This window comes from Chiroxiphia lanceolata, chromosome 9 (genome assembly GCF_009829145.1).
Source record: "Chiroxiphia lanceolata isolate bChiLan1 chromosome 9, bChiLan1.pri, whole genome shotgun sequence".
In the NCBI taxonomy this organism is placed as follows: Eukaryota; Metazoa; Chordata; class Aves; order Passeriformes; family Pipridae; genus Chiroxiphia; species Chiroxiphia lanceolata.
In genome coordinates this window covers 22,770,112-22,792,097 of record NC_045645.1, presented here as the reverse complement: position 1 = coordinate 22,792,097, position 21,986 = coordinate 22,770,112, and the positions used below count along the sequence as shown (strand labels likewise).

Below are 21,986 nucleotides of genomic sequence, written 5' to 3'. Positions count from 1 at the left end.
TCAACCTAATTAACAACTAAACTTTGAATAATGCTAATGAGAACTGAACATGGCATCAGAGAAAAGACCAGCTCTACAGGTGATAAACCTTCACAGTAGTGACATTTTCCAGTGTAAAGTCACAGTTACTGTGATCTGATCAAAGGGAGAGTCCCCCATTGGGTCCAATTATAACTATAGTTTTGAAAAAAAAAATTATTGAGTTACGATGTTCATAATCTATGCAGAAAGGCCTTTACAGTATAGGTCTTTTCCCCATAGCTGTGATCTTTTCAATTTATATCCAAGCTCCACAGATCTAGATAAAAGTTTAGAGCCTGATTCGTTTAGCCCATGGAAAGCATACAGCAAGGCTCATTTACGTTTTTTCCTTACAACTCAAAAGGAAAAAAAAAAAGTACAAGTCTGAGTACAAAAATCAGTTAAGAAGTTCAAGGTTGAAGAAATAAATGCATGTCTTGGTTTTGTGAGTATTTTCTTTTTGGTTCTGTACTGTATGATTATTCTATAGTTATTGAAAAATAAGGTTTATTTCGCTCTGGGGAAAATAAATGCATATATCCTGGGTAAAGGAAAATTTGCCCACTGATGTTAGCTTAGTTTGACTAATATAAAAGCAGTAACAAGAGGTCAGAAAAAGAACTGTCAAAGTTAAAATTTTGTCTCTTTTATGACAAGCAACGCATCTTCTAAATATAAAGGAGGGAAAAGGTAGAAAATTCTCTACATTCTTTTAAATCTACATTCTTCTAAATCATACCTTGTGAGTTTAGGGAAATTATGGCAGATGATAAGAGAGGGTAAAAGAAGAAAGGAGGTAAAGATGATGAAGAGTAGAGGCATTACACAACAAAGTGGAGAATGTGAAGGAAAATGGTACTGTCTAATTTTCTCAGTTCTGGCAAGCCCTATGCACCCTACCTTCAGTTCGATTAATAGGATGCTTTAGGCAAAAACATGTTAAAAAGAACAATAGAAAAAACAAATCTCCTGCTTCTCTGCCATACTGGTATGGTATTATTTAGCAATATTAAGAACATCCCAATAGGCTGGCAGCTTGGAGGTGGGTTCTCCAGGCAGATGCACACTTTTTTGCGGCCGTTCTGGAGGGAGTTCAAGCCCCAGAAAGGCTATGCTGGAGTTCAAAGAAAGCTCCTCCAATTCCTGCTTCTCTCAGGAGGCAATGCTTAAAGGCAAGAAGAGCTCCATGAGATCATTCTGCAGAAAAACCAGGAGCACAGTGCTCTTAAGAAAAAGCCTGCAGAGATAATGTGAGCCACAACCCTGATTTCCCAGTTGCTCTGACTGGAACCCTGGCTGCAGCACGCTTGAAGTGCCCCTGGGACCTGCCTTGGTTTCCTTCAGGCTGAGGTCAGCAACATGCAAGCAGAGAGACAGTGCTTCCCAGTGCTCATCCCACCCATCAGCCGAGCTGTGCATTTGGGCAGGTTAATGTCAAATTCTCCCAGTTCCATTTAATCAAAGATAGAATGATAAAGTAGTTATTACAGTAAATATAGCAGGTATAGATAAGAGACTGGGTGCTCTGAACTACTTGGAGGACTTGGTGCACAGCAGGATTGTGATTGCTTAGATCCATGCACTTCAAACCAAAGAACTGTGAGACCCCTTTTGGTGACATCATTAATAGCACTTAAAATTAAAAAAAAAATTACAAAATTCTGGCACGAAGCCAAAAAAACAGCAAGCAGCTGTATCTGTATCAAAATCTTTTCCTCATATATATTTTAATCCATTTACCTCTCTCTGATTAAGAATGTCAAACCTTTTTCTCCCCTTCTTTGCACATCTTAAGCAGAAATAGCCTTTTACAAAGTTTAAAAATAAAGAACTGCAAACAAACAAACCACAGGAGCTAGAATGCTGTTAAAATTTATTTCTGGAAGACACTAGAGATCCGCTTCAGAAAAGTTATTATTAATTTACAATAAAAGCAAACTGTTTTTATCTTCTCCTAGAAACAGCTTCTCATCGGAAGGTGACTTCACTGGACTACTGAACACTGCCAATGAAGAGCAATCTGAGTTTCAGGAAGGTTTAAATTAACAGAATAGCTTTTCAGAGATATAGAAAGTAATGAGATTGATATGTAATTAAGTGTATCTAAAATGTAGAAACATCTTGTGTTGGTCATTAAAACAAAAAGCATCATTTATTTAAATGGTCACCATATGTCCTTTCTAAGATTCCTAAAATAGAACTATCTCAGAAAGAAAGAAACCATGACTAATATCTCTTCAATAACCACATGAGTAGAAGAATTATATAAGATTAAAAGGTTAATCATATCACATAACTATTAATCAAAATCTTTGTTCCTGCAAAAACTTAAGCACACATATAAATTTAAGCACATATTGAAGTATTAAAAAAGTTTGTTGTCTGAGAAATACAGAACCATGCACTAGGGTTCCCAAAGACCACCAGGTCTCTGAAAAAAACACATCCAGGTATACTTCTCTGGTGTCAGCAACAGTTGTTATGTTTTAAACTATTTTTTGATGTTCCCTATGAGATGACACCACTATAGAAGTCAGCCCACTCTCAACAGCAAGAAAGTGAGAGATGGCAGAGAAGAATAACAAAACAGAAATCTTAACACAAACTAGAATCTCATATTATCTAAATCAGTATTGCTAATGAAAGGGTTTCTACATATTTGATACTATCTACACACACAGGATTTAGGCATTTCAGAGAGCCCTCCAGCATTTAATCACACATTTATTTAGATGAAAACAACCACTTAAATGCAAATGTTTTCAATACTAGTTGTACTTTTCAATCTCACATTCTAGCTTCTAAGGCTATATCAAGGCTGAACAGAATTGCAGCTCTAAGAATTTGTTCACAATAAACAGTTGCCTCATAACACTGCAAACACTGTTGACTCCTCTGAGATTCTAAAATATATTAGTAATATTTTTGGCTATTTTCTGATGGAAGTAACACCATAAATTATGCTATTTACATTTTTCCAAACTATTACACAGTGACCTTAATTTCTTTAAAATACCATTAATCATCATATTTTCAGAAATAATTTGCACTCCCAGTAATTGCTTTATAAAGTAACCAGCTTGCTACATGAAATACAGCCTATTTCTCAAATGCTACTCTTAGAACAGTAATGTTCATATGCCCAATTTATGGTGTTAAAATCCTCTGACTTTAGGAATCTCAAACTTAAAACTCTAAACTTCAGTTTAGATTCTGTATTGCATCACAGTGTGTAGGCACCACGCACCACAAAGACTGTGCATCTTTCAACAGCCCTGTAGCTTTTACAGTTGACAACATTTAACAACCGCAGAAGAAGCTAAAAACCTATAAAGTCTATTGTTTTCTGAAGATGATATTTAAAAAAGTTCTGCTCAGTTTATGATTCTTAGACAGTAAGACTTGGCTGCTAAAACTAATGCTGTCAATCCTCCAAGCTGTTTTGGAATTTGAGCAAAGGAACAGTCTTTTTGTCAGAGTTAACTGCAAGCAGGTATTGCAGGATCAAGCCCAAAGTTTATAAATTTCAGTCTATGGCAACAAATGTTCTTTTGCCAACAAATTATTGAAGTGGTGATCTCAGCATTCTTGTATTAGGAAATTTACTCCCACAGAAGTAGCTACTTATTTTCATTTTTTTTAAATTAAAAAATAATAGACAAATTCACAGTAAAATGATGAAATTTAAAAACAAGCGTTCTTGTCAGACGAGAGGAAAAAGAGGGGTTTTCCCCCCTCTAAGAAAACAAAGGATTCCTGAAAGTCTTGCCCTGATTTATTCTTCCAATTTTAAATACCTTAGGAGTAGCGGAACTGCTACTGGCATGGTAGTATTTCTAACAGTCAATAAATCTAAAATATTATGTGTGAATATTGGAATGAAGCCATTAAGAAGATTACAGCATGCAACGCAGCAGAGGGTCCTCATGAAAAAAGGACTGGTAATTCAGGACAACTGTGACCACTGACCTTTGCACAGTCAAGACCACTGGTCAGTCTGACAGAATAATGGAGTTCACATGCATAGAAAGCCATCTAGCCTGTAACTATAATTTAACTGCTTAAGTGAATGATTTAAAAATGCCTTTAAATCTCAGTTAATTTATTATATAGTTTATTAGACAACGCCATATAATAATGTTTCTTTCAATCTTAAATTTATCATGAAAAAATTCACAACCAGAGCATTTTAGCAGACATATTACTTATAGGTGGCTAAACTATTAAATAGCTATGCTGTGAGGACATCATCAGGCTTATTGATCAGAAAATAATTACTCTGTTTCCTTTGAACACAAGAAACAGTTCTAGAAAACTCTGAAAATACTGCATTTCTTTTGTTAGGCTGTTAAGCAACCTGGAATCGATTTTTGAAAGGGATAGTAAGACTACAGTTTCTATTACATTTTCAGTTCTTCATTCTATTTAATGTTCTTCAGAGGTATTCATTATATCTTTTTCATCAAAAGTTTCACTACTTTTGTATGTATGCTTATGAGGTTTGTCTATATAAGTTAAAATGCTTTGCATATATATCTTTGACATTAGCTTTAATGTTTTAAGTCTAACTTACCAATTTGACTCTACACTCCTATGTCTTACACTTTTTACCCAGGATGTTAGCAGCTGCACTGCCCCTCATGAATGCAGAAGAAAGACAAGCATTTTGTAATCTTAAGAGTCAAACACAGACTTGTGCCTTTTGTCTATGCTTTTTGTTTCCAGGTTTTCCAACTATAATTGTATATGGATTCCATTAAATTGTTTTAATTAAAGTGCTTTACAGATTGAAGTGGAGTAAGAGATGGGATTATTCAAATTAAAAGCTTCAATATAAAATCCTCAAATTCTGCAAGTATATTTTTCAAAGAACATAGCTGTTCTGTTTTGTTTTATATTAGATATGGAACAAAGTATTTTAAGTTTACTCTATAGTCTGTAGACTTGTATAATCTACATTAATATTTATAATTATAATAATATGCATATATTCTGGGAGAGAATATACTTCTAGAAGTATGAACATCTGTATCCCTATTTTCTTCATGCTGGCCTACTTATTTAGAGATCATTTTGATATGCAGCTGTAAAATACATGAGCAGTGCCTCTTATTGCACAAATATATATTTTGAGATGTTTTGAAGGACCTCTAGCTACAACTCCAGTATTTCATGGAATATGATGCCAAATTCTCCATTCCATATCTAGCTATTATTTGGGAAGAGGTATGGACCTTTATGGCCTTATAGCCTCAACCTTATTCACTGAATGCAAGGTCAGTTAAAATTACTGACACACCAGAAAATGACTCATTTTTTTCTTAACTTGTAATACTCCTGAACGATAGAGTACAGTAAAGATTATTGTATATAGGGGTGTGCACTTATATACTTTTCCATACACTAATGTAAATCACAACACATCACAACAATTTTTATAGTCTTACTGAGTTCAAAGAAAGACTGTTGCGATGATTTATAAAAAGTCTAGATTTTAACATCATTAAAATCACAAGGAACTGTTATGAATATAATCATCAAGAGTTTGATTTCTACTGTACCAAATACATACAAATTACCAACAATAACAAAAGACACAGTGTGTCACTATAGTACCTTATTCTGATTAGAACATGGGGAGTTTTTTATGATTTAAAATTTCAGAAAATTTAACTCTCTGATTTCACATTTTGATATAAAATTCTTTATCTTGGCAACTATTTGTGATAGTTGGAGCATCTATGACTAAATAATGAAAACAGTGGTTTCACAATTATATTCTTTTAGAGTTCTGTTGGGAAAAGCAAGATAAGTGAATTTTGTGGCTATTTAAAGTGATATACAGAGTATGTTCCCCTATAGGCAATAAAAAAAAAAAAAAGCAGGGGGGGCACCCTCTGCAAGATCAAAGTCCAGAAAGAACTGGCACTTAATTTATCATCCTTTACAGACAAAAGACAGCTTTCGTCATTTCAAAAGGATCAGATGTCTTTTATGACAAACTGGGTTTGCAGTTTAATTTACAAATAGAATTCTAAGTAAGCAGTCTTTGCTCTGCCAAAGCAAATGACAAACAGTATAGGTTTTCATTCACGCAGCCCTCAGCAGGATAGAAGAGATTAAAATAAAACTGAAATAATTTAGAGAAAACAAATAAATGTTTCAGAAAGTCGAAAAAGATCAAAGCCTGAATTTTCTGACCCCAACTGTACAAGCATTTCTTATTATATTGACCAGTGCCATCAGATCATTAATTAAAAGGAAAGCGCTGGCAGGTGGCAGAGAAGCAGAAGCCGATAATTGGCCCCCTTCTTCTTTTTGCCTTCAAAAACTCTCTCGTTCTTTTGCAAGACATGCCACTAGGCAGACAGAAATGCCTACTTTGTAATATAATGATTAAGATGAGATGAAGAGGCTCTTGCGTTTAAAGCAGCCATGCCTAATGAATGCAGCCGGCTTTATAATTATGATCCTACTTCTACAATAAGGAATATGATGTTCCATTCAACATCTCTGCAACTGTCAAAAAGGTAAAAATCTCAAATGCACGGGTCTACACTTGGTGCTTTTCACCCCCTTATTCTTTTTACAGCAGTTAGCAAAATGAGGCAAAAATAACTACTAGTAATTCAAGCGCCTATATAAGAAAGAAAGAATGAAATATCTAAGACTCACCACTTCACCAGGTAGGTTGTTCAGGTCATTAAAAGGGGTTTCTAGAGTGTTTGTGTCAACATTTAGCAAAACCACATCCTCCAGTGATCTACTTTTTACTCTCTGTTAAGAAGAAAAAAAATAGTGAAAAAGCAATTTACTGTGGCATCCTCCTGAAATACATTTTATTACAATGTACTAGATTACAAATGATGATTTTCAAAGGGCAATAATGGCAAAAACAACAGTTGGAATTTCAGAAGTAGGATTTGTGAATTAGATGCAGCATTCAGAGTAGCTTTTAAAAACATTTCCTATTCTTCAAACACTAAGGTTATATTAATAATCTCTGAAATACAAACATATTCAAGAAATGAATTCTTGAAAACCAAGATTTACACAGAACACAGTTAAATATATTGGAACTATACATATCTTACGACAACATTTCATTCTCTCATCTTTGTGAAAATCAGATAGGATGCTAATTGTATACTCAGATGAAAACCAGAAAAAAAAGAAGTAATTATTTGCAGATTTATCTAAGTCCCAGGCATGGGACCAGTATTATAGACAAATGAATGAAACCCTATTTCATCAGCATACTTGGCTACCACCTAAGAACTAAACAATTTGTTCCTTTCAGGAAAAAGGGTATAGAACTCTTTTCTATATGGTCCCACAATAATACATAATAATGCAGTCCAGGAAATAATTCCAGAAGGAATTGAGTGAATTCTTTTTCAGAGCTAGTCTTTCTGTTCCATTATTTTCTGATTGAATAAGAAAAAAACATCCTAGTCAAGATATTACAATCAATGCATGCAGGTCGTATGAATCTGATGCGAGAGTATGGAAGGTTGTGACTAGAGTTAAGAAGTGTAGATGACAGAAGGTCCTTTTTTGGGAACACAAAAGTGCTGGTGGCTCAGACCTGGGGAGAACCCAGCTCATCAGATTAGCAAATGTGAATTGATGCTTAGAAACTGCTTTAGCAGAAGTGTAAATCAAGTAATGTTCCCCAATCAATTATCTACTCTGCACGATATTCAGATGACACATGCAGGCTTAACGGTGTCATCAAATGGTTATGGAAAAAGCCAAAAATATTTATCATCCAGCTATTACTTACCAATCAGGTGAGCTCTACATTCAAATCTGAAAAGGCTACCACTTGTTTTTTGGCAAAAAATACTCATTTCTAAATTAATAGTTATGAATGTTATGGGATTGAGGTTTGACTCAAATGTTCAGAGGGTCAGGAACATAAATTATCTGGGAAATCACACTAATGCTGAAATCTGACTGATGGTGACCCCAAAATAAATTGTAAGTTCTCTCATTATTGGGCAAATCTGTTGTTGAACCACTAAAAGGGCAGGAAAATAGCTATCGCTGAGCTTTAATAGACAGAGAGACAAATCATGATGTAGAGTTTACACGTCTCCATAAAACACTTCAAAAGTAAGATTTCAAAGAGAGACATTTTTTACCTAGTAAAACATCTGAAGCTTGAATTTTGTAATTCTGTATGCTAAAATAGAGGGACTTTTTCTGAAGCTTTTCCATCAAAATTATCATTTATGATACACACACCTCATGCTGAAGCATACAATGAACTTACCTCTATTAAGCTTAAATGGACGCCAATTAGATAAGGCATCGGAGCACTGAAGAAAAAGAGTGGAAAAGATCAACTTTTAAGCACCAATATTTGTGGAGCAAAAAAGATATTTTAAATCTTGGCATTTAAGTCACTAGTAAACATCCACTGTTTAAGCCAGTATTAGATGAACACAGTTACTACTGAAACATTTACTAGACAAGGAAAATTTACTTTACTCTGCACAAAATAAAGGACGCTGCTCCAAACTATGATGCATGAGCAAGGAGACCCTACAGCTTGCCATCTGCCTTGCCAGACCTAGTTTCAATAACTGGTCATCCTGTATGGCAGAGGTAACCCAGCAGATGATCCCAAAGTGGCCTGTCTCCAGAAACAGACGGGTTTTAAAACACCACTCTGGAGAATATGGTACCAGTTAACATTACCACACTGCAACACAAACATCGTTAACACCAGTTTTATTTCTGAATGTGGTTCTGAAACCCTTCCTAGCAGGTGTTTGGAAGCTGTATTAATATCCTATTTAACTCAAGAGCATGAACTTTTCCTTTCAAATTTGTGTAAGACAAAGAACTGTATTATCCAAACAAAACAAATATCCACACAAAGCCTCTGAATTAAGACCTCCTGCAGTATGCAAGCAAGAAACTAAATTAGTCAGGCACATTTATCATTGTCTCCTATAATCTTCTGTTTCTTCCTCTAGTGCATATGTTCTGTCAACATCTAACCAAGAATATATCCAGTGAAGGAAAAAATCATCCAACAATCATCATCACACTTTTGGGCACTGTGAGATTACTAACAATATTCACTCCAGACAAGTGAGCAATAGACAGGATGGCTTAAGAGCTCAGTGGGAAATGAATCATTAACAGACCACAGAGAAAAAGCCTAAATAAAAAGAATCTCTGAAGAAGAAATGGAAGGTAAGATGACTTATACAAAGTTACACGAATAGCTCACATATAGTAATTTCTCTCATTGCACTAATTTGATCCCAGATCTGAGCCACTGGCAATTGACTTCCCGAGGATGGGGGAGAGGCTTCATTGCATCAGGTCACGTGGTCTCATCTATTTGGTTCCACTTCTGGGAGTCAAGAAGCAATTCTCACCTGCCTACGACTGCAGCCTTTTTTAGAAAAATCTGTACACCCTATGGATTAGCCAATTGCTCTCATTAACAATGTCCCATCAGAGAGGATCAATGCAACCAAAAAAAAAAAAACAAACAAACCCACAAAAACCACAAAAACCGAGGCTGACTGAGGCCCAAACAAGATTTTGTCATGTTTATGCTATCAAAGTACAGGTTTCTTTGTAATGGGGCTTCCAAAAAGCAAAACAGAGACCTCTATTCTCCTACACATCTTTTTCTTAGCCTAATACTGACAAATATTAGCACCTCCTGATGACTTCATCCAGGCTAATCCTTATGCCTTTGTGAACTAAATCCAAATTACATGGAGTTGTAAATGAGTGTCACTCCAGAGCAGACATATTTATATTCAGAGAGGATTTAAACAGCTTTAAAACACTCTATAATTTTAAGAATGCTTTATACTATGTAACATATTTAACCAAGCCAATAAGAATGACTATGACTGACATGTAACCGAGGATTCTGCTGCTGAATATGAGCAAAATAGATCCTCAGGTTCCTCATTACAAATAATGTGAACTAGAGAAAATACAGTGCAAAAAAGTGCTATAACATGTACAGATTTTGTAAACACTTGTTTTCTTGTACACCAATACTGCTCTAGCAGCTTCACCAAGCCTGTACTGACTTAAAATTGCTGATGATTTGCTCCATTAATAAATCTGTCATTAAAAACGGTAGCATGTAGCTCCTTTCTGTAGAACACAGCAACAGCTACATCATTTCAATTTTGAAGTTAACAGAATAAAAGTACAAAGTACACCTTGAAAATGCATGAAATAAAAACTGCAGGTATGGAAAGTCAATTTGATCATTTTCAGCAAAAATACATTTTATTACTTCTGGATTCTGAAGTCTTAACAGCAGAGGACTTTATTATGTACATGAAAGTGCTTTCTATGATACTACTGGGAGCTGCTATATAGTTTTTCTCTTGCTTATGCATGTTATTTCCAAAAATGTCATTAATCTACCAGTATCATTGCCTAAAATAATTACAATGTTATGCAAAACACGCAAGTTAATCGGAAAATAATTGTCCCATTCTCATGAAAACAGGCATGTGTATATCCCAATTCAGAAGAGACCAAATCTCATAAAGACATATTGCAATTGTAACTTGAATTTTCTAATTGCATTATATTCTTAACAGAGCTTCAGTATAACAGATGCTTTATCATCCACGGACAAAACTGTCATACATTCTAATATCAGTGATTTAGTTTGCCAAGAAATTACACAGAAATTTGATGAAATTAGCTTTCTCCTTTACAAAAATTAATTTTATTCAAATATAATTGCTATATCAATGTTCAAACTTAATTTTTGTAAGAGTTTTCTAGAAAGCTAGCCACCCACTCTGCTGAGTGCAACAGTCTCTTTTTACTTAAACTTAGAAATCAATTCTTTATAAAAAATAAGAAAATTCAATTTTTTTATTAACTCCGCTGTGCTTTTTTTTTCTCTACAGTTACAATGAATATCACTTTGACAGCCTAATATTTTGCTATCTTTTAGAAAAAGAAATTTATTATCTCTCCTTTTTTGGATGGTTGTTCCAATTCTCATTTTGGAGTTCTCATAACGGAATTCAAGGCTGAGATAAGTTACATGGAGGTAAAAAACCATTCTGAAGTAAATAAATAGATAGTATGTTCACACACTGGACCCCACAGGCACTCCTAACCTGGCCAACCGTGAGGGTGTTGCAGTCCATACTGATGCTCAGCTCTCTGGGTTTGGGCTACTTCAGGAATGTGTTACGTTAGGTCTAAATCCAGCCTGTAAATCAGGCAGCACGATGGAACCTAACAAATTTTTTGATTAAAAAGGCAAGTGGAAGAACTTAAATAATTTTTAATATAGAGTTTTTCACTCAAAGATACGTTTTTCTTTTTTCATGCTCACAAAATGTACCAGCTAGGGAGTTCATGTAATTTATCAGATTCTAAACCCCACAGAATTATATCCCTTATCTTTATGAAATTTTGAAAATACACAGTCCACCTCATACAAAAAAAAAGTGGATGACTAATATGCAAAAAAAGTTATAGAATCAGGGTCTATATTTAAATTAGTAGATTTAAATGTATTTTTTCGATGTTTAAAAAAAGTCTTACTACCTTGGAATGAGCAAAATTATCAAATTGATATTCACCTACTTCATATATTTGAGTACCATGTCAGAAAAACACTAAGAAAATGAGTTCATGGGAGATACCCCAACAATGTCCAAAGGAAGCACTGACAATGTAGTTTCTAGGTATGAAAATGCATGTTGAGCTAAAAGGAAAGAAGGCACCTTTATAAAAAGAACTTTGTTTATCAAAATGACTTAAAAAATGGCAAACAAAAAATAATTTCAAAAATCTTTTATTAATTTTAAATTGACATGATCTCATTGGACTGCAAATTAGGTCTGGCCTATCATAAACTTTGACCTTAAGAATACATTAAGGTTTTTATACCTATGAGGAGAACATTTATTTACTGTTAATACACCAGAACATGAGGAAAGCTAAGTAACTGATGTGTTTTTATTACACTTTTCCAACTCATCTCACAAAAGAACCATTCAAACCAGACACGAACAGAAAGAGAAATGTAAATGCACAAAAATCTGAGTTAAAAGGTCTGAATTATAGTTAGTGTGGTAAATTCATCAATTGTGCATTTCCTTTCATGAACTTTATGTTTCCATTTGAACAACTCTAAAAAAGGGAAAGTTTTTTTTCTCTGCTCTATTGTACTACTGTGAAAAATAAAAAGGGATATAAATGAATTTTACAAGTTTAAGAAACTCCATGCTTCTTTTTAATGAGTAAAAAAAATTCTCAGGTCATGCCACAATGACCTAGAATCTCGACTATTATCATCATCACAAGGAGCTGTGTACAGCATCTAACGTTATTATTTCTGGAAACTTTATCTGTGCTTAGAAGGGGAAATAAAAAAATCTTTTAGTATTCAGGATGCACTCTACAGGGTACAGCTTGAATAAAGGTGTTGATCTACCTTCTGAGAACAGCATTTATGGACGATACTGAAAAATTACAAAGCTTCTGTCAGTAAGCTGAAATAATACAAAAACTAAACAAATACATCCAAGCTGTACCCCATCTTGGCGTATTTTATCAAAGCTAGGAAGAAAAAACAATTAGAATAGAGTTTCTTCAAAAGAAAACTATCATTAAAGATGAAAGGTTTAGCTATAGTTGGAAGTAAAGGGAGGAGTGGAAGAAGAATAGATTTCTAAAACAATAAATAATATACACATGAAGTGTAATAACTACCACAGAAAAATATATACAGTGGGAAAATATTGTAAACTTGAGGGAAAACTATCAAAGAGACTTAAAGAAACATAGAGAGAATTTGTTTGAAAACAAAAGTTCAGTAGAGAGGGTGGAACTGGAACAGTAACATATTTATAGATTCAAGGGGGGACAAAACCAAACCAAAATCAACAACGTAAAGCCCAACAAACATATAATTTATTTCTGTGAAGAAAACAGACTTATGTTGGTAAGCATCTGACTTGGTCTCAGTTTTCATATATAATAATAATTCCCAAACTCTAAAATAGCTTGAAATGGTTCATTTTTTCCGTAACAGATTCATAGGGTTTAGTTCAAGTGAACATCTCCAGGGGTTCCTGTTGCAGATTCTTTAATGGAAACTCTCATTTGGTATCTCTGCCACTACTATGAATAAAAGAAAGTAGATCTTTCAGCCTGCAATTGTGAAACAGGTATGTGGAAACATCACCCTCTTGAAGGGCCAGAAGCGACTCAAAAAGTGATTTGTTCAACTTAAAAACTTGCCAAAACCACAAAGTCTGTCATGTGAACAGAAATCAAGAGAACAGAATTCTTATACTGAAAATTTTGGAAGTACCAAAAGGAGTTTTAAGCTCTTTTGGGAAGGTGGCTAGAATCCTGAGCCTGGCTGAGCTTAAAATACAAATACTAAATCACTGTATAGACCAAAAGGGAACACTGATGCCTACTAACATTCGATTCTGAAAAAGCTGATCAGGTCTTTTTCTGAATGCTTCTGTAAGTATCATTTATCTCAAAATAAATAAATAGAGAAAACTTTAATACATTTAAATTATTGAATGAATTCTCTAACAACAAAACAGGAACAGTTGTACAAATGTGACTCTAAATGCTGCATTAATAGTAATCAGCACTGTAATTCATGGTACCAGTTCAAACACCACATCAAGGCATGCTGGAAAATCTCTGTTCAAGTCATCATTTAAGCATTGGCTTAAGTGCTTTCATAAACTGGGTCCTGTGTATTCAGTTAGATAATTAGTTAGTGTTTTCATCAGTTAGGTTTACAAGACAGGTCAGAATCTCAGAAATGGGGATAACAGGTTAGCTGTCTTACCAGCAGTAGTCCAGAAGATGTGGAGGAAGCACTGGGATGTAAATATGTTGCCAATACATTGGATATAACAATGCAGCTGACGCATGAACACAAGCAGTTAACTAAAAATAAAAATACACACACAGAATTGGCAACAAAAAACATGAATAAAAAGAAAATACAAAATCTTAAATTAACTTTTACACATGCAAGAATCTTAACTTCCCCAAACCACTTATTATTTAATTTTTAATATTATTTTTTATTGCTGAAACACATCTATGAAGAACTCTGATGAATGCATACAACACCTGCAAGAAGTCAGGCTAACAAGTCAAGTTAGCCCTCCCTGCTAAGCTATTTCCTTGAAAAAGGGAAACAGTCATGAATTACTTGATGCATAGTCAAACGTGAGTACTGCCATGGACACACAGGACTGGAGTGCCTCCTAGCTGCACTCCCCTCCCATGAGTGGGAAAGACTCAGGAGAGTTTTTTGGTCCCCATTTCTGCTATTTTTAACAACTGGAATTGATCTGAACCTGCATGAAACCACAGAATAGCACTAAACTCAAAAGCTATTTGTGTCACTATCTTGATTTCCAAACTTAAAAAACTACCTTAAAAAAAAAAATCTGGAATTAATATTCCCTGTGACAGAAAAGCAACTTTATTACAATTTCCCAAAACTCCCTTCCCAAAGCAGAGAATGCCAAGCCTGGTATGAGCATCACTGGAAAACGAAGGACTCCTTGACCAAGAAAGGAGGTGCAACAATCTGGTTATCATTCAAAATGGACATCCCTTGGTTTTCTAAAACAAACAAAAAACCACCACAACCACCACCCTCCCCTCAAAACCAACCAACAACCAACTACGGAATTCATTAGAAACACGGTCAAGTTCATTCCTCAAGTGAACAAAATAATCTGCAATACATAAAGAATTCAAATTTTATCTACCAAAACCCACCTTGCTATGAGGGAGGAGTCTTTTAAATTCAGTTATTTTATTATAATTGAATATTAATACTTTAATATTTTATTATATATATCTCAGGCACAGAGTTACAACAGTGAGAAAATGTCAAGACTGTGTTGAAAAAAAAGGAAGCCTATATCCAGTACATAAAACACTCCAAACCTCATTAAGAAAAGGAAAAGAAAAATTTAAAAGAGAATGCCCCATATAGAAGACACCAAGCTTATGGAAAAAGACAAGGCTGTCCTGATGTTTTGTATCACGACAAAATCACTACTGAGTTTTACTTGATAATAGTGCTGTTTATTAGACATGTACTTTCACAGTAACAAAACAAAGAGCTAAAAATAAAATGTAAATCCTGTCCATACAGCAAGTGCTAAAACATTATGGATTTTAGAGGGGGGAAAAAAAACCCCACCTCTTTGTGGAACAGATCAGCAGTTAAAGCTTTCACACTCTGGCTGTCTTGGACATTTAGACTTGTAAATAAAAATGATATTGCAATTTTGTACATGTATTTTTACAGTAAAAATGAAAAAAAGTAATTATAAGACCAGTGCAGCAGAAATCACAGACAATTACAATTTGTGCAGCATAGTTTGCTCAGCACTCAGATTAATATAACACGATTAAATATGGAAAAGAAGAGGGTCTGAAAGCTCCTGAGGGATATCATTAGGGCAAATTGCCAAAGAATGAAACATGAGCCAGTCAGGAGAGTCTGGAAGCTGCAGTAGTACCAAGGGACTTGAATGTTCGACAGTTGGAGCTTCAGTAATGTGTGAACTGCAGGTTAAGGTATCAGGAGACTCTGTTCACTGACACACAGAATGTCACTATTGACCAGCGAACTGCCCGAGTCTGACAGCTACACTACAGAAAGCCAAGTATATCATAATTCTGTATTTAAACTCTTCGTTTCAGATTAACATCTCCTTTCTTAGCCTTATGTTAAACCTCCACAATTAGTCTCATTTTATATTTCTAATAATGGCTATTTTAATAATTACTTTGTGGTTACTAAGATTGATTTGGGGGAAGAAATAAATTAGTATCTTATCCCTCTTCAACACAGTGGGATTTACAAGGTTTATTTCCATATTCTCTCTCTGTACTTTATCTAACACTACTGATAGCACAGTCAAGCTCAGCATCACGTTTTTTGCTCCTTTACTCAAAATGCATATGGAATTACTAATTAGTATGTTCACATACTATTGTACATACCATAGAAATTTAAAACCACAACTACCTATATAAAAATTAGAATTTCATGTATTTCAATCACAGACTGAAACACAGTTGAGCATACAGTTATACAGGATATCCCCAGTGTATACAGTTGTCTCCTCCTCCTCTTAATAGGCATTCTTAAATTATGAATTAAGATGGATATATTATTTGCGTGAGGAAATTTCCTTATCTTACGCATATGTCAGTGTTATATTTTAATTCTCACTTAACAGAGGAAGAGCTTAATTCCTTAAAAATATTTGAAGTTTTATTAACTTATTTTATAATCTGTGTTTTAGTGTGGCTCTCACATTAGCATCTATTTACAATTTGCAATTTTTAAAATCTACTACAGTTTTTTATTTCTAGCAGGAAAGGTAAAGATTTGATTACTTGCACCTCAAGCTTTTGTTATACTGTTCCTTGCTTTTCTATTTAATAACATCCTCATGTAACATCTTATTTCAATATTTCCATCTACGCTGCTGCAGTAGGTTTTCAAACATTTTAGTATGCCATGAATATGTTTTATAGTTTCCTGTTGTATACAGCCTGTAATACAAGCAGCTATGGGATTCTGTTGCTCTTCAAACTGTGTCACATTTTAATATTCTGCCAATTCTGCCTTTAAGCAAATACTGATAATTATGGATTGCATATTAAAATTTGCACACTTTCTGGAAAAATCCCTTTTTTACTTTTTTTTTTACCGCTTCGAGTGTGACTGCATTTCTCAAATGCATCAGCCTATTCAAATAACCTATCTCTTTAATCGACACATCCACTCCTCTGAATACAATGGTAGCTGCTGTAAATCTTGGAATAATACTGCATGTTTTAAGGAATATTCAGAGACCAGGTAGAGCCCAATCACTTCAATCAGAATTCAGAGGTCTATAAACGCAACACTGGATTTGGGGGTGCCCAGTGGCACCTGTGCTTGCTGTCAGAGCCAGGCAGAGCCCAGGAGACACCCTGCCAAAGGCTGCAGGAGGAGGTGGTAAGGCAGAGTGCACAGCACAAACTCCCAGGTGAAGAAACAAGAGTCTGATGAGAGTCTTGACCAAGTGAGGATATCTTTCGCAGAAAACAAATTCTTACACTATTTAGGGACAAAGGCATCTGTATGGAGTCTGTCAGTTGATTGTTATCTGTTCCAAAAGGATTTAAGTTTCACCTTTTTTTAAAAAAAAATTATAGGAAAATATATGTCACAAATCAGAAAAATCTCTTTTCATAGAGAGGTAGACATTATCCTAAAGTATCTTGAAGTTGCCTTCAGGAATGTGTACTATCCCACCTATTTTGCCAGTGACAACTGGAGATAACATCAACTGTGAACTGTGATTCTTTTTACAGGTAAGTTTTATGTAAAGGCAAAAGCTTCTGTCCAACAAAATTTGCTATATGTTTATGTATGCACACTACTATGACATTGCTCAACTCTGCAGTTTGCTAAAAAATCTTAAACTATAGCAGAAGAGTGCTGCAGAACCTCGTTTCTGCAAATCTGTTATCTGTTTTAAGGAAACAAATGATGTTGATCCTCCTGTAGTTCACTGCACTGGAAAAGACCTACTGGAGTTGTGTTTCTATCCGTAATAAAATGGGCAGGCAGTTTTTAAGTAAAGTTTTTGTTGGCTGAAACCCATTTGCCAACATTGAACAGAACTTTTATATTTTTGCTTCCATCGATTTTGATATTTTAGACTGGTTTTCTCCATTTCAAATAATGTCTCCTAGTTTAAAAAACTTTCGTTTTCAAACATAAATCTAACTATGGTTTTTAAATTGATTTAAATAATGTGGTTTTAAACTACATAAATGGCATGAGTCAACTGACTTGAATTAGTTAAGAGCAACTTTTAACAAAAAATTTCAACATTCAACCCTCTAATTAATAAAGAAATCTATTTTGAAATCGCCAGTGTTTGCACTGGACATGAAAAGAAGCTTTCTGTCCCATTCTATCAGTACTGAATTCACTAATATTACTGAGTACAACTGAAAGTTTCAGTCTGTTTCTGATCTCTTCTGATAAGACATGGTAGCCAGAATGAACACTCATCCTGTAAGGAAAGTATCTGGTGTTTTCTCCAGAGTATTACAGTGATTCTGGTACCATAATTTTATCTTTGTCTCCGGAAAAAAAATCTGGAACTATGTGCCTGGTGATTATACAGTCTCTCCAAATAGTGTGAGACCTCATTACAAAGTTTGTTAGCAAAATTCATTATTGAGTGACAGTAAACACGTACAAATAATGCACAAATTCTAGACAATGATGAGTTACCTTCCATCTTATGGCAATAAGCAGTCACTTGGGAAGACTGTTGTTCAAAATCTATGCAATGTTGAACAGGAACAGTCAGGAGAAGTTTTAGTTCAAGACTTGATCAAAGCAGTTTTACCTGCTCCTGGGTACATAAAGAGCGCAGCTCCTCCCCATCCTTCACATGGATGCAGTAATCCTAACGTGTGTATCTGCTACCCCAAAGCTCACTTCTACCAATGAATCTTTCTACTCTGTATTTCAAAGGGACTGGTCCCTTCTTCTGTTCTTTTTTTCTTTTTCTAATTTTAGTTTTTGTTAAAACACTGAGACATGTCCAGAGCCACACTACTTCAGCTGGAAGATTTTCTGCAGACTTACAGATGATGCTTATTTGATACCTATTATTCACATCATTTCAATAAGTAACATGAAAACATGCTGCACAAAACTTACCTGGAAGTTATTTTCTATCTATATAAATTATTTTCCTCAAAGCCTTTTCTATAACCAAAGGTAAAGAGAGAGGAAGAACATAGGTAGTAAGATTTGCACACATTGCAATGTACAGACTAGAAAGATAGAAACTGATTAGCAGAATCTTGTCAGCAAGCCAAAAACAGCAACAGAAGTTAAGCAAATGCTAAAGTAAAATTAACCTGTGATTCCATACAACCTTTCAAAATCTACTGTAAGCAACTAAAGAACTACTGTGATAAAACCATTTCCTGAAAAATCATCAAACACTGTCAATCTCTGTCAACACCATGTCCAGAAATGGGTACTGGTGTGCTCTCTCCCTCCCCCCTCACAGTCCCAATGGGCCAAAGAACTGCTTCCCTCCCACTGCCTTGACCACACATATGTTGAAAGATGCCCAAGATTCTGTTTAGTTATCTCATCTACTTATTAATACCTATAGCAATATATCATAGGGGATGGGTCACCATTTTACCACAATTCCAGTATTTACCATCAGCCTGGACCAACTTATTCCTGTTACCCTAATACTCCCAGGTCATGGGAATTATTGAGAAAACACTTTCTGCTTCCTAAAAGGGAAACAGTTATACAGGTGAAAGGAAGCCTCTCCTCTACCTTATTATAACTTATAAGACAATCAACTTCTTTAGAGAGGCAACTGCATCTAAATCCTGTTTGATTGGGAATGAGATCAGGTCCCAAATCCATAACAGATATTTAACATTTGTGGAGACCTACCTTCCCATCCATTTCTCAAGAAGACTGCTGGGGAGTAAAAGTGGGAAGAGAGCCCTTGCTTTTGCCTGTTTACAACAAAGCATAAATCTCTTCCCAGCTCTAAAGATTAAACAGTTGGACTAAATAATAAATTTAGTCCATTCTGCTGGCATTGGTGAGAAATCACTGAGGAAAAAAAATTTAGCAATGAAAGAGAACAGCATATACTGTCCAAGCCATGATATGCAAAGCCACTTCTATGCATTTCTTTAATTTTGCTCCTAGCTAATCGTTTTCCATCTGCCATTCCCATAATCTTGAAGAACATAAAGAGGGAGAGCCTTAAATGAGCTATAATGCATTTTCCTCCTGTTGGCAAAATGAGACCCCCAGCTCTCCTCTCTCACAGAAGGGAGAGAGAGGAAGGGAAACTTATTTCCAGCTCACAGAGGAAAACTTTAACTTTTTCCACTACGAAAATTAAAGATGTAAAAGAAAAAACATATAAAAACTTATTTTCTCCTGGAATTGCTGTTTTTTGGGTTTGTGGGGTTTTTTTTGTATTATTCACTTCCTTTCATCGTTCTTTCAGGGGGAAGGAAAGGGAAGACATGAGTGTTACTCATGAATTTGACAGCACTTCATGTACAATCAACTTCATTCTTTTTTTGCTATTCTTGATTCACAAAGCAGCATTATGGCATCATTCTTGTGCATTAGTTTGGAAGGGAAAAGAAAGGACTGCAGACACGGCTTGTTCCTTGCCTATGGCTCCAGGAGTGACATGTTTCCCGATAACAGAAGCTGAGCAGAAAATAAAACTGAAGTGGTAGTAGACAGGTGAGCACTCAACAAGGAATACCTCTGGCATACTGTGCCTACACCAGGGACCTACAGGCACTTTTACAGATAATCAGTTATGTATATAACAAACTAGGTATGGGTGCACAGAAAAGCCACATAATCTCATTCAATTACTCAACATTTTCATACCACAACGGTATGAAAACCAATTTTTCATAGGTTTAAAATAAAACTTCTGGAAGTTAATCATCAGTTTTTATCCCCAACACATTACAGATTAGGTTCACTAATATGTCTCTTCTGGTATTCATGTATCCTATAATTAACTGTTTCTTTGTATCATCTGTTCAATAATTGGAGTTTCCTCATATTTCCTCATTTCATCTCTGTACGTTCTTGGTAATTTGTTTATTCTCATTTTGACACTCATTTCTTCCCTAACTCCATTATCTCTTCCTCTTTCACAAAAACACACAGCACCATAAACATGCATCTTTGTGTCCCTTCTCCTGACCGTCTCCTCATGCCTCCTTTCCTTCGTCCTTTATTTTATGACCTACCTCCACTGAGGAAGAGCCACTGGAGTTCTTCAAACATTTCTCACCTCTGAAACGAGACTTCCCAGGAAAATAATTTTTATTAACATTTCCTCCCCCAGAGTAACTCCACTGCATGTCCTTCTGCCATACACTAATTAGGAAGCAGTATGGAACAACTTCCTTGTGAATAGGTGACAGACAACTTACTGTGAGAGCAGGAGTACACATAACTAGTGACTATATTATAGTTCATCTTGTCACGGGTGAATTTTGGAAAAAAAGAGTGATAAAGCAGTAGCAACTGTAAAAAGGGCAAATTTTGCCATACCAGCAACACCAGAAGGAAAGCTGATATTACACTCATACACCCTTCAGCAATTCTTCACTTCTTTTGCTTCAGAAGACCACCAAATTACTTCAGTGGTACTTCTTGTAGAGGGTGAGACAGTTCTGCTCAAGAAAATATGGACTCTTTCCCTTCAGTTCTCATACAGCCCAACCACAAAGGACTCAGTACTTAAAGGCTTCTCTTAGATTGCGCGTGCCCACAGCAGTGCCCACCTGCCTCTACACAGCATTTTATTCAGCTTCTGAACTGTCAAAGGTCCTATGAACTGGAAAAAGATGCAACTCAATCTTGGAGTTTTCTTTTTCCTGAAAATGCTAATAAGTGAAAAGTTAAATTTTGAAATGAATTTGTATATCTGTCTTTCTGTCTATGTGCTTTTCTTCTACAGTGTGGATTTTTGGGGTTCTGTTTGGAGTTTGGGATTTTTTTTTTTTTTAAAACCCCACGGTAAAGTTCTTCATGTTTCACATAGATGGCAGGTAACAGTAATCTGCAATTTTTTATTGGGTTTCTCCCCACATTAAAGCAAAAAGAATTTTAAACCACACATTTCAACTTCTTTTCACAAATTCTTTCAACAGTTATTTATTCTGATATGCTGGGGCAACGGGAAAACTAGTCTAAACTTCAAGACAGAGAGCTTTCCAGATCTGGATGTATATCCTAACAACATTTTGCTCCATATTGACATCCTGCAGCTTCACTGTTGGAAATATGCTCCCTGTGGGTGTCCCAATGGGACCTTAACTGCATCTACAACACA

At 35.2% G+C, this 21,986-nt stretch overlaps 1 protein-coding gene across 3 annotated transcripts in view; it reads right to left on the bottom strand.

Annotated features, from left to right (window-relative positions):
- Positions 1 to 21,986, bottom strand: part of DENND1B (DENN domain containing 1B) — a 149,484-nt gene that overhangs the window by 37,655 nt on the left and 89,843 nt on the right. For all 3 annotated transcript variants that reach the window (XM_032696453.1, XM_032696455.1, XM_032696454.1), the window contains 3 exons: positions 13,865 to 13,965; positions 8,300 to 8,345; positions 6,697 to 6,798 (listed from right to left, as the gene is read on the bottom strand). In XM_032696453.1, the coding sequence (XP_032552344.1) occupies positions 6,697 to 6,798; positions 8,300 to 8,345; positions 13,865 to 13,965 (249 nt within the window). The remainder of the gene's footprint in view (positions 1 to 6,696; positions 6,799 to 8,299; positions 8,346 to 13,864; positions 13,966 to 21,986) is intronic.